General features: G+C 39.9%; 1 protein-coding gene across 1 annotated transcript in view; it reads left to right on the top strand.

Annotated features, from left to right (window-relative positions):
- Nucleotides 1-13,537, top strand: part of LOC137281708 (cyclic AMP-inducible protein BP74-like) — a 52,584-nt gene that overhangs the window by 18,763 nt on the left and 20,284 nt on the right. The window contains exon 2 of the mRNA XM_067813126.1: nucleotides 11,573-11,655. Coding sequence (XP_067669227.1) covers nucleotides 11,597-11,655 — 59 coding nt within the window. The 5' untranslated portion in view covers nucleotides 11,573-11,596. The remainder of the gene's footprint in view (nucleotides 1-11,572; nucleotides 11,656-13,537) is intronic.

Genomic DNA, 13,537 nt, shown 5'->3' on the forward strand with positions numbered 1-13,537 from the left:
GTGCCAAGGCTACATACACAACAAGAATCCTGTTTGTGACACCGTTTTATCAAAGGTAAAATATATCGTGTATGCACTGTCATTACGATTTTAAACAATTCTTTAAAGTTGTATGGTGAAATTACACTTTTTGAAAAGTCATAAAATCATTGATAACTCATAAAGAGTTATGAAAAAAGCTAAAAGCCCTTTCAATACTAGTACTTATAAGGCACTGCTATTAGAAACGCTGTCGATTGTGCCATTTCGCCCACACTGTGAGAATATTTCCTCGAATCACAATCAAACGCTGATAACATCAGGTGTTTGTGAAAAGGTAAGTGTATCCCATCTCATGACAGGGACCCGCGACACACATGTTCAGTGTAAGCGTTTACATGAATACACGAACAACAACATAAAGCAGAATTCAAATAATAAACTGCTTCACTGATGGGTCAAATTGTGAAATGGCCCCATGTGTCTACCATTAAACGGTTTGAAAATTCTGCTGGGCCCCCGAATGATCTAACCTTCATCAACTTAAGGTTAGTATATATGCACTTCCTAGGCATTGTTTAGGTTTAACCCTTCGAAAGTTGCACTGGCTCTTAAAGGCTGTAGCCTTGCTTGTCATGGACCTACGTGTCTACATGCACGTGTTGGCACTCTTCCGTGTCCTATACTTGAAAGTCGCCAAACACGCTACCATGTTCACTGTGTCATCATTCACTTTGAGATACTTTGAGACATATTCCATCCACTCCATTCCATTCCATCCATTCCATTCCATCCATCACCAAGTGGAAGCAAAACAGGAGCAATTTACAAACATGTATCGTCAAGGGATGTGTTTGAGACAGCTTGTAAAAAACCTTTCGACCAAAGTCTTAGATAATGAAATATTTATTGATCAATCCAGCGTTAATATCCCCATATTACCTTATTCAGTGTTCACATGTAACCTTGTGTTACGGTTTAAAAATGCCTTGCCAAAAGGTGTACGAAATCCCCTTTGAACCAGCAAAATATAACACAAACAGGCCTCAAATATTCAATGATATATTGGACAAACAACGAGCAAGTTACAATGAATCACAATACAGATGTCTAGTGCAATGCAATTGAGTCACAAATCTGAGGTTATGAGCCACAAATATCAAATATTAACTCACCAGAGTCTTGGTATTTACAGTGAGAACTGATATACTAAATGTCCATCATGAATGAAAGTAAGATGCTGTTGACAAACAGACGATGATAGGCAGATTCACACAACTCCCGTATAATTCCGAGTGTAAGTTCGTGTGTGTGTCCGTCAACACAAATACCAGCCTTTATATGTACTGACACAATGTCGGGAAATATTCGAGCAACGCGTAGCTGTCAGTTCACTTAGAACTTCTTCGATAGCCGGAAGTCAACATGATAAACAACCATGTCAGGAGAGGCAACTCTGGACCGATATCAGAAAAGGCGTGCCGCTAAAATTTCATTGCCATTGAACATATATGATGCCAAATGTGACCTATAATAACTATCACCTAAGCTATAATTATTCACTGAGAAGTATAGTCGCGACAAATGACCGACGACGCCGATACTGACAATGTCACGGTGCTACCTTCATTATCTGTAGTCTGGCAGATTAGTTAAGCATATATTCGACATCCCGGTATGATCACCTTCAAATGATGGCCCAGCTGCTAACAATGATATACATAAATAGTTAATAACTACACGTCCTTCGGTAACACCCCTGGAACTTTACTTTAACTCAACGTAAATACGTTAGACTTCCATGTACGACTGACAGAGCATTCTTATGGAATTTGTAATCTATTTATCATCGGTTTGGCGGGTGCTGAGCCAATTGTACAGACAACGAGACAATAAATTGACTTATAATCGTGACAGGCCTTATGAAGGTTCACACTCGCGTTCATACTTCGCGTCAAGCAGTATTCTGTCTAGAATTGAATTGAAACATTGTCGATTTGCGTGGACATGAGTGCGATGAACTAAGGCCTTGAACAATAAACAGTCTGTCATCATACCATGAAGGCATATATGCTCGTGGATAGCTATTTGTTCTCACCCGGGTTGCCATGTCCCAAATTGTCATTGGACTGTAATGTAAGGACACTAAAGGATATAAGGGACAAGTTTTGCATATTATTCAACTATGTTAAATCGTTCATTCGGTCAGTTTACCGTTTTTGAATGAGGATCCCGTGGAATGCAAACTTCCAAGAAAGATCATTGGAACATCATTTGAAAATACTTATTTATATATTTTTGGACGGAAAATAATGTACTGCTTGCATTCTTGCTGAATTATTCATACTTATCCTTACACACACGTGCAGACACATGTGCACACCTGAAGTCGTGCACACCTGAAGTCGTGCACACCTGAAGTCGTGCACACTTTGTGTATTTGTTGTTTAACGATGCATTCAGCACGTTTCAAGCTGTATGACAGTGGTCTCAATAGAATTGAATTTCACAACAGAAAATCAAGTGATTGGCATCGTTAGAATCGATTTACAGAATTGGGATACGATTCATTGCATGAACAAAGTCATCGAGTCTGACCACCCGATCCTTTTAGTTGCCTCTATCGTCAAGCATGGGTTGCTCAAGGTCGATGTTGACCTGGCTCTTGTCAAGATTATGTTTACAATATTATACTCATAGCCTTTTCAATTTGGTATTTTCCGAAATCTCACTTAATCAACCAATCCTCAGATACCCGATGTTGAAAGGATTAATACCCTTTACCTTCACTGCGCTTTAATATAACTCACAGACTCCAATCGATTTTACTTGAAGTGCAGTTTGTGTTAATCAACACGTGCAAGAACCAAGGTCAATCAAGTAGAGTTGATGAATACCATGTATATTTCAGTTCCTGTTGCCGAATTAAAATGCCACTACCTGGAAACACTGTCATTAACCTTTTTCCTAAATAGTGTCCATTTAGCTGACCTGTCCGACGAATGACCAGTGTCAATCATCACTGCCCTCATCATCTTCCTCTTGCTGATGAGATCGTGCTGATTTGAAAGCAATTAACAAGAAGTGTGCTTTGGAAATGAGACGAAGCGGTGTGGCTTATGCTGGTTTACAGCCGGCCTCTCGAGGGCTGTGTCTATCAGTTTTAGATTTAGATAAATATATTGACCCTTCTTTGTGTAGGTAAATTAGATAATAACGAGGGCCGCAATGATCCTGTTGATAGCAAGGATAATCGAATTATCATTCCTTTTCATGTTCAGTTCAGAAATATAGAAGAAATTAGTCTAATGGATGGGTGTTGACGCCTAGCCCTGAACCTGAACCGGATTGTAGATAAACAGTATTGGAAAATCAGTGTTTTGGGGATGCGCCTCATCAGCTGTTGGTCAGCCGGATTTTCTTAATGACACAGACATCTGCGTAGCCTTTATTCAGGTCGTGTCAGGCGAGGAGGTGAAATGAAGTGTATACGTCTGTAGATCAGACTGTGTGTTTGTCTGTCCTGCCATCTGTCTGGACACCCAGCCTGTCACAAAATGATGACCGGGAGCAATTGCGGATCCAGGATTAGGGGGGAACGGAGAGGGGGGGAGTGTCACTATGTAGAATTGCACGTAAGGGAATATTTCGGGGAATAGGGGAGATCTCTCTCTCTCTCTCTCTCTCTCTCTCTCTCTCTCTCTCTCTCTCTCTCTCTCTCTCTCTCTCTCTCTCTCTCTCTCTCTCTCTCTCTCTCTCTCTCTCTCTCTCTCTCTCTCTCTCTCTCTCTCTCTCTCTCTCTCTCTCTCTCTCTCTCTCTCTCTCTCTCTCTCTCGGGAGCCTGCCATTGGCATCGTGCTTTCGTGCTTATTTTAGTCGTTGAGTCCAAACCTTAGAAACCAAAGCTAATTGTGTCCTATATCTCAATCTATCTTCATTCGGCACACGCTGAACCAGCACTACTGCTAATCATCGCCTGGGAGTCATTTCTAACACTACACCGCTAAATACGTCCACCAACTCTACAAGTTCTTATGCCACAGACATTCAACGATATTAAAATCAGTATGACTGATGACTGAAATCAATGAGCTTGGTCTGTTGCTTCTTATCCAGCTGGTTCCGGCTCTACGCTTAATTACCTGGCAAGTTCTGCCAGACAATCGCATTAAATTGTTCCTCACGGAATATTTGTCGTGCAGTGATAATCTGAAAAATATCAAAGGTTAACTGTACTTAATTCAAAAGTTACAGCACTAAACGTCAGGGAATATATACTTCCATTCCGGGCAGATTGAGTCAATGGCAGAAGCTACCGGAAGCGCAGCCATTTTCGCAAACACCTAGTGTCATCACTGATTTTCAGAGATCCATCCATGTGTTTCAAAACTATTTCCCTTTCCACCAAACGGAATTTGTTTCTGAGAATGGACAAGACAGGCACATCTTTGCACTGCCATTTAATATACGAACGTTACTGTACAAAACATGTGATCGAAGAATCGAATATTGATTTTTAACTGAAATCTGAAGGATACAAGACAAAAGAAAGTACGGCCAGGTTATAGTATACTGAACGGCAAAAGAAACGCAGGTTTAGAAAACATGAAATCTCATAAAAGTAAGTGTTCCTATTTATGTCTACTATTTAGAGGCTGGACAAAAAGCCAGAGTTGAGTTTCTTTTGCTGCTCAGTATATTTATTCTTTAAATCGCAGGTTTGCTGCGTTTCGGTGACTTTTCTCAGGTCAGTAACGTTTTTGTTTTGTTTTGATCACAAATGTTTAAGTGAAACCTTTTTTTTTTACCTACTGTTTAATTGTAACTGTATAAGCGATATTACATTCATCTTTACAATGTTAGTTCGCCATGATTCAATACAAATCAGACAAAGTCGCAAACAGTATTGTTGCATAGAAAAGGTTAGTAGCCTTGGAAAAGATTCGCTGTACTATTTATGAAGATGTATACAAATTAGAATTGTACAACATTAGATACCAACATGTACATGGTTCTACACACTGTGTCGCTGTAACAGCTGAATCCAAAGTAAATATGGTCATATGCATTTATGCATAATTGTAAATTGATAACATCCACGATATGACGGACACTATGGAATGATTCCTCGTTTAACTGTCTTCATAGCGAACCGCTTGTCGAGCCAGACTTGATGGACAGGAGGGTGATTTAATAAATGATATAGAGTTATACCAATCGCCATCTTTGCTGTTGTATCTCTCCGGTGGGAAGAGGGAAAAAATAGCATTGATACTGCCCCGGAGAATTTTAAGTGAGAGATTAAAACGTCTCTGAAACTTAATTAACCTAAATATGCTTCCAAGCTACTTATAAAGTCAATGGGTTCTATCTTCATAGGATTCAAGCAACAGTGCACTCACTGATCTAAAATGAAAGAGGGATCAGATTATGAACAATGTGATGCTAAGGCAATACACAAGGATAAATATGAATGCGATCACTGCTTTGCGTCTTATGATCAATAAAAATGATGAGTCTATGTACATGACAGGAACTCGGTGATGGCACCGTAGATACATCTTGTATATATTGGTCAGTATTTCCTGGAACATATTCTTCATATTTAAGGGACAGACGTGAGGTTAAAGTGTCCGCACGCTGTGTTGAAAACGTTCGATGCCCCACATGGGTAAAAGTATGAAGTCATTTCTGTGTCCCCCGCCACTCACTCACTCATTCACTCACTCACTCAGTTTTCTGCTTCCTGGACAGTCAGTCGGTGCTGGTCTGCCCATCTGCTGTCTGAACGACGGACACTGACTGATGCCAATAAGGAGAATATAATCCCCTGGCCGGACAACTGTGATATTTAATATGGTCAGCGTGACATCCCCTCACCTAAAACCCCACAATTCCAACAGGAAGAACACCTACGGAAATGACTGTAGCATATTACTCGACTAATCCGTACTCTTACAGTTGACGAACGACAAGCACATGGATAGGTAACTACGCCCAATTAAGTTATCAGTGACATAAGAACACGAAGCCCGTGTATGATGGCGGGATGCCAATTTGTCTTTTCACCCGCCAGGACAGATTTGCTTTTTGTTATCATGCAAATTCCTTAATAATATATTGTTGGCATGCGTGGAAAATATGTTGATTGTTCAGACGGGTATTGTTAAATGTTAGTCGTCAAGTATGTTCAACAGCACGCACGGAACGTAACACTACTTTTTAAAGGTTTTAATCATCAGAGATAAAACTCTATTCTGACCACAGTCCCTAGTGTCTTTACAGTAATCATAAGTGATGATTTATTGCACTGTGAAGCATTTCGAGTCGGGGGTATTCTAAAAAAAATCATTTTTCCTCGCAAAGACACAACGACCCGTGGTTCTCACTTCAGATTCACAGACCTTGACGACTCCAAACACGGAAATAATGAGAAATAACGGTCATATTTCTGCCTGATACAGCATCCACGTCTCACACAAATTTATTTAACGTTAACCGCAGAAAATCTGACCATACTATCCCCCATCAAATCTGTAAAAGCTTTTCTCCATAAATATAGATATACTGAGAGAAACAAATAAAGGTGCATGGTGAAATTCAAGCGTTCCGTTAATATTTTCCAGTTTTCATCACTAGCTTTGAACAGGGCTGTGCCAGGAATTCTAAGAATAAATAAAGGAACACTGCCATGAAGTCGTGTTCCCCTTTTCGTTTCTCTCAGGATATATCCCGTTGGTCATACAAACGTTTCAAATAGTAACTCTTCAGTACTTCATTGCGTGAGTCATTGTACTATGTTCTACCCTGAAGTATAAACAAACCAGATGAACCACATCGGCAACAGCCTTGAAATGATCTCGCCATTATGGAGTTCTAATCATCACGGTGACGCTATCATTAAAATTCATTCCCTCCATCCTGCTGATTAAGGGCAATTTTAGATTGACATTATACCTTCCGCGATATTACAGAGGTAATTGTTCACCAATACTGCTTCCTCGTCAGTTCCAATTACCAAATTGAGTTATTATAAATTGGAAAAGTTAAGCCATGGGCTGCGAGATCTCTCAAAGAGGCTGCGTGATGTTACCTAGACGTTGATTAGATCGTTGTATCACCTAGCCCTTTCATATGTCAATTAAACAAAATGTATTCGTGATTAACTTAGCATCCTGTCTCATCTGAAGACTGGAAGTGTTGACCGCGATGAAACGTCTTTCTATATACGTTTTAGAAATTGCATTTTTGCAATCATATCTTTGAAAGATTCAGTACTATATTTGGAAGTGTGCGTGACATATATCTTTCTGTGGAAGTCTTCAAAATTGCATTTTATCATTTATATCTCCGAATGGACCAATGCTATATTTGGAGCGTACGTGATATCTATCTTTCTATACCAGCTTCCTTATGTTTGAAGTATTACCTAGTAACAAACTGACGTTACATGGTGGTCATCTTATAGACAGTATTCAACGGCTACTACCAACAACATTTAACGGCTACTACCAACAACATTTTACCGTTACTACCAACAACATTTAACGGCTACTACCAACAACATTTAACGGCTACTACTAACAACATTTTACCGTTACTATCCACAGCACTTAAGGTTACTACGGACTATCCACAACATTTAACCGTTACTATCCACAGCACTTAAGGTTACTCCTGACAACATTACACAGCTATAAACACAACATTTAACAGATACTATCCAAAGAATCCTCATGTCCAATGTGCTTACTCATAAACTGTGTGCATTCAATTGATTTCAACACCTTTGTTGAAAGAAACTACTTCAGGTTGAAAACGACTGCTTGCGTACTGGATTTGGATGAAACTAAAACGTATATTTAAAAAAATTAAAATAAATTACATTTTAAGCGGATTCTTAATGACAGCTCAGGAAGAAAGTGTACTGATGACACAAAAGCAAGTGGCTCATAGAAGAACCCAGACACGTTTCTCGGTAGAGAGATGAGTCTTACAATGGCACCGATTGCGACTATAAAGTTTCTTGCAGCAGCTGACCGACCATTTTGAGACAATTTCAGCAGGACCACCGTACTGGACATCCAGTAGACCGGACACGTAGCAGGCGGATCCCGTGTGACCACCTCACAGTAGGACTAATATATGCATCGGCATTGGGAGGAAACCTGACTACCCCATTCAGCAGTCGTTAGCGCCCCCACATGCTGGAATGTCCTTGGCACGTCATTAGACGTCATTATCACCAGACTATTCAACACTGGCGGCAACGTGATTGGTCATATGGAAATTGTTCTGAGACGTGAAGGGCGGCGGCTTGGTTGAAGCGCTCGATCATCACGCCAAATCTCCGAGTTCGTTTCCCGACATGGAAACATGTCTTGGTCTGGTTACCACCCCCATGGTAGTGCGTGAATTTTTAAAATCTTACTCACTCAACCACTCTGAGGCCGCGCTCAACTCCTTAAGGTCGAAAACGATTATGACGACGGTGAGTCAAGCCATTGTCCCTGTGCAGCATCCGAGAGCTTCGCCCTTTCTACGTGGCGGCGCCAATGTATAGGGCAGATTTGATGAGAGCGGAAAACATGTCTTATCATCATCCTTGGAAACGTGAAGCTCCAATGTTACGGGAATGTCATTCTGTAGCCAGTTGCCTTACCGCGAGAGACATTGTTCCAACAAAAGACGTACCAAGGTCACACTTGCCTCGAATAATTAACAACAATGACGCACTCGGTTTGCCCTTGCCTGACCTTTCACCTGCGGAAGACCTTGTGATCATGATGATAGGTTGACAAGACAATGTCCAAACCTGTCGAACTATACACAACAGCCTTAACGTTTGGAAGCAATGACGTCATCAGGAGGCCATCGATGACGTCATCGATGAAACATCGTGTCTCCGATAGACCCGAAAAGGTCATGTGAGATAAAGAAGCAATTGACTTTCCTCTTTTGTGAAAAAATTACAGTTTTTTTAATCCACGTGTGTTCAAGGCTGTTTTTTCTAAATGTATTCAGAGAGCTGTGAAGATAAACTTCAAAATACATATCAAACCAATCATTTTTCTCTTTTCATTATATATACTATCTAAGTTGATGTATACTTTCTTTCCATACGTTGTGTGAGATTGTACGGATAATGTATCGAGTATTGCGATGCATCGGTACACCGGTTACAACCCAAGACCAGGATCACAAACATATGTTATGTAATAGGTATTTCGTTTGACATGCTACATCACGTTTATGTGTGTTTTCGCGTAAACCACTGATTTATACTCATTGGAGAGTTCGTGTTTTCGGTGTTTTCCAGCATTGACGTCTACATTAGAGTACTGTGAGTGAGTGAGTGAGTGAGTGAGTGAGTGAGTGAGTGAGTGAGTGAGTGAGTGAGTGAGTGTAGATTCTGGACAAATGAGTGCTTTAGCGCCCAAACCCTATTCTCCCTGGAAACAAGATGATAGCAATAAGACATTTGAATTCGATATCCCCTTTTTGCACCTGATATGGCAAAGGGGAAGTTACGTATTACGCCCGAGCTTCCATGTTTAATCAAGATTCGTCGATCCCAGTTTAATTAATGACTGAGCCCTACCTATTTCGAGCTTACGAACGTATACCTGTTGCCATCCACGCACACGCGAAGGGCATTTGTGCATTATGCATATGGAACAGGCCATGCTGGAAGGCATCTGAACAGCTTCTTCACATCACTCTGTAAATATTATCTTGGTCGTGTGAAGTAGCGTGTGTTCGTGAATTACTCATGCGACCATACAATGCAAACCGACCAATAGTGTTTTTATTAGAGAATTGACACAGAACGTCAAACATGGTTTTTAAGGACGTTATTAATTATTGGTTTCTCTTTCATAACCTTATGGTATGAATTCAAAGCTTACAGCTTCAAAAAACGTACTGTGCGTTTGCAGTAGTACTTAGACATACTTTGTACCAACAGTCGTGAAAATAGTAGTCGTAGTTAGTAATAATAGTAGTAGAAGTGGTAGTAGTAGTAGTGGTAGTTACAGCAGCAGTAGTTGTGGTAGCAGTAGTAGTTGTAGTAGTAGAAGTAGTAGTTATAGTAGCAGCAGCAGTCGCAGTTGTAGTAGTAGTAGTTGTTGTTGTAAAAGTAGTAGTGATAGCAGCAGCAGTAGTAGTAGAGGTAGTAGGTGTGTTGAATGTGGTGGTTGTGTTGGTGGTGGTGATAGTAATCGTAGGTTTACAGCTGCTGAAGTAGTAGTAGGAGTAGTGAAAGGAGTATGCGAAATAGTAGTAGTAGTAGTAGTAGTAGTAGTAGCAGCAGCAGCAGCAGCAGCAGCAGAAGTAGTACTGACGTATTGTAAAACCGAAAACGTATTGTCGTGAAATATATGATAATAATCAGTGAAAATTGGCGAATTCTTAAAAAAAACCTTTATACCAGAACGCATTTGTTCACATGCACGGTATGTGGACATGCTTTTCGGCAAGTGATCAGGAATGACCCTCGCGCAGTTCATCTGCAGAAGGTTTGCAGATGGGTCCCCAAAATTCGTGGAGAAATCAGTCTTCGATGTAGTTATATAGGTGTGCGCGCGCGCGTGTGTGTGTGTGTGTATACACGCCCAGATAGATAGATAGATAGATAGATAGATAGATAGATATATAGATAGACAGATAGATAGATAGATATGTGCACTCACTTTTAAGTGAGTCTAAACCTTTGAAACGATTAAAATGCACAGAATATGCTGCCCACGCAAACGTCCATCCTCCCCAAAATACATCCATTTCTTCATCCTCACATTTAAATATCCATCCAACATCTGTCCGTCATCTGTCAGTGTTCAGTCCATTTATTCATGTCTATATTTTTTCTTTCACCTATCACTCACGGCATCCATCTACCCTTTCACTGCATGCCACGATAATGCATATATCTGAGTCCGTTGGCAAGGGTTACCTACACAGTTTCATGTTGTGACATCAGCACCCACATACTCGTATTTTCGCCGTTATTTTTCCCCACCTTCCTACCAACACGCGCATGTTTGTTCTTGCTGACATAACAGCATTTCCCCATTGTCTGAGAATACCCCAGTCTATTCCGACTCAAGCAACAATGTGCCCATTAGCACACGTCATTAAAAGCCAATTCCAATGCCAACAAGCTTCTATTGTCGTCTTTAAGGTTTACTATAAAAAATACAACTTTTTATACTAATGTATTTAGTCTGAAAGAAAATAACAATCTTACCATGGTTTTATTACGAAAACTATTTCACAAAAGAATCCAAGCCTCTTTAGGACTTTGCATGAAGAAAATGACAAGAATAGAGGTCCCATCAACCCTTGTTGTGTTTATAAGTCGGAAAGGGCTGCACTCAACATGTTTAACAAGACCTGCAAAGTAACTCTAACACTGCCTGTCTCTCTGTCAATCATCAGCGCTCCTTCACACATTCGATCAGCTGATCGATACCGTAGCTGCAATGCGATTGGCCTAATTGGATCTCTAGAATGGCTGGCTCTATCACACAAGCTTTCAGGTGTGCTCGACCCTACAAATACCTAGGATCTTTCATTCAGTTTTCAACCTTTTCAGGAGTGGCGGTCCAACTTTCGGCAGATGAAGATGAACTGCCTTTGTGCTCTCCATTTTCTGGTTCTTCTGGTTTGTCGATATGGGTAAGTAATTCCTTTGGTATTTACATTCATATTTACAATACACCGTATTTTCGTTGGTTTAATGAGTAATAGTTCACATTGATTGCACCATTATGGTGGCGAACGTCTTTGGAAATATTGAGTGTTCACTTCTTGCATTCGTCTTGGTTTCCTTGCACATAATATATGATGCGATGATATAACGACCATACTGTACATAGCGTTTAGAAGACAAAAAGACATAATAATTCTCTATATATTTACAAACATATTTTTCTGCCCAGATCTGTGTCCGTTAAGAGAATGTGTTGCATGTTATATTATTTACATCAAACAATTTTTGTTTTCCCAACTGTTGATTCCCAATCTCTGGAGTTGTGATTGACATGAATATTACGCATGCACATCGTTTTATGTGAATACTTTCGGCATAGAACGACCTTCATAATATCAACCACTCGATCGTGTATTTAGGAACCGATCACATACAAAACGCTGTCACATCACAGGAATGGTACTGAATGTGGCGTTAAACCGCAAACCTAATATTGTATTTGTTGCTGAAAGCTTTGATGTATAGAAAAATGCACCAGGAGTGATATTAACAGTGTTTATACAAAATTGAAAAGACGCTTTTCATTGCGAGGATAGGTTCACCCTGTGAGAACGAAGACCAATCTGTTTTTTTATAGTTCTGCGTGTAAGTTAAAAGGTATATTTACTTGTGGCAAAGAACCCTTCGTCCTTTGATTTGTTTGATTGTTGAGACTGAATTTTTCACGTGAAAGTTACAGTATCCCTGATCTTTATTTATTTGGGATCAATACTGTTATTCAGCAAACATCAAATAATATTTGTTTAATACTTTTGAAGTTGTTGCAGCAATATTCCACAATATCCTTCCGCGAGATTTTTTTATGTCTAAATTTCTCTTAACCTTGGACATGAATCTGGGTTCAAACAAGTGTCATATTGAGACGATCCGTAGTGCTCGTTAGAGATGTTATTATTCCAACATATTTTATGTAAGGTCAGCGTCCAGGCCTGACGTTGCCATTCGTGTGGTCGATTAAGTTGTTACGTCAAGATAATCTGCCAGGCACCATAATTAAACAAAACAATCTTCAGGCAGTATTATATGCTGTGGAAGCAAATGCAATGAGATGTACGCATGAATGTGTTACTTAGCAACCGTTGAAACTAAATGGGTTCGAAAAAGATGACATTATTGATTTCGTCAGATTGTCAAAAAATATTTTTTCATTTTTCTTTTGCAATTTGTTGTTAAGGGGATGTAGGGTTTCCGTTTAAACGAAGTTAATAGACTCTGAAGCATTGTCAGGCGACGCATTCACCAATGAAATCACTGGAACATGGTTGCTGACAGATCACCTGCCACCAAGTATCAGGGGAAGAATGATAACATTATACACATGAGAGTATATCAAGAAAACACAATTCGAAGCTTATGTATAAATCCTCTCTAAATCTAAAACCACAACTTAAAACCAGATTATAAAGATAGGATTAAATGGATTAGTACAGTGTCAACGAAATGTGTGGAAATTAGACGCAAGATTCCAGAAGGTCATATGATCATTGTCCGAGGCATTACAATTTTGTAATTACGTTAACCCGTTAATTCCTCCATACATTCGGGTGCCTCAGTCAGAGGCGTGGAGACTTAATTATTCTCCGCCTGCATTTAAATCAGGCAAGAACACATTAAAGCCCCGTAATGGATGAAGCTCCCACTTTTTAAGGATGAAGAGCCCACATAATGTCGACCTGGTGCCACTTAGAATCCTTCGCCTCGCTATTCATTCATCTGATTTCCATTTAGGCTACAAGGAAATGGTTCAGGAATTTGCCAAGATTTTCAAAGTATTCTATAAATTGTAGT

The sequence above is a fragment of the Haliotis asinina genome, chromosome 4, assembly GCF_037392515.1.
Source record: "Haliotis asinina isolate JCU_RB_2024 chromosome 4, JCU_Hal_asi_v2, whole genome shotgun sequence".
Classification (NCBI taxonomy): domain Eukaryota; kingdom Metazoa; phylum Mollusca; class Gastropoda; order Lepetellida; family Haliotidae; genus Haliotis; species Haliotis asinina.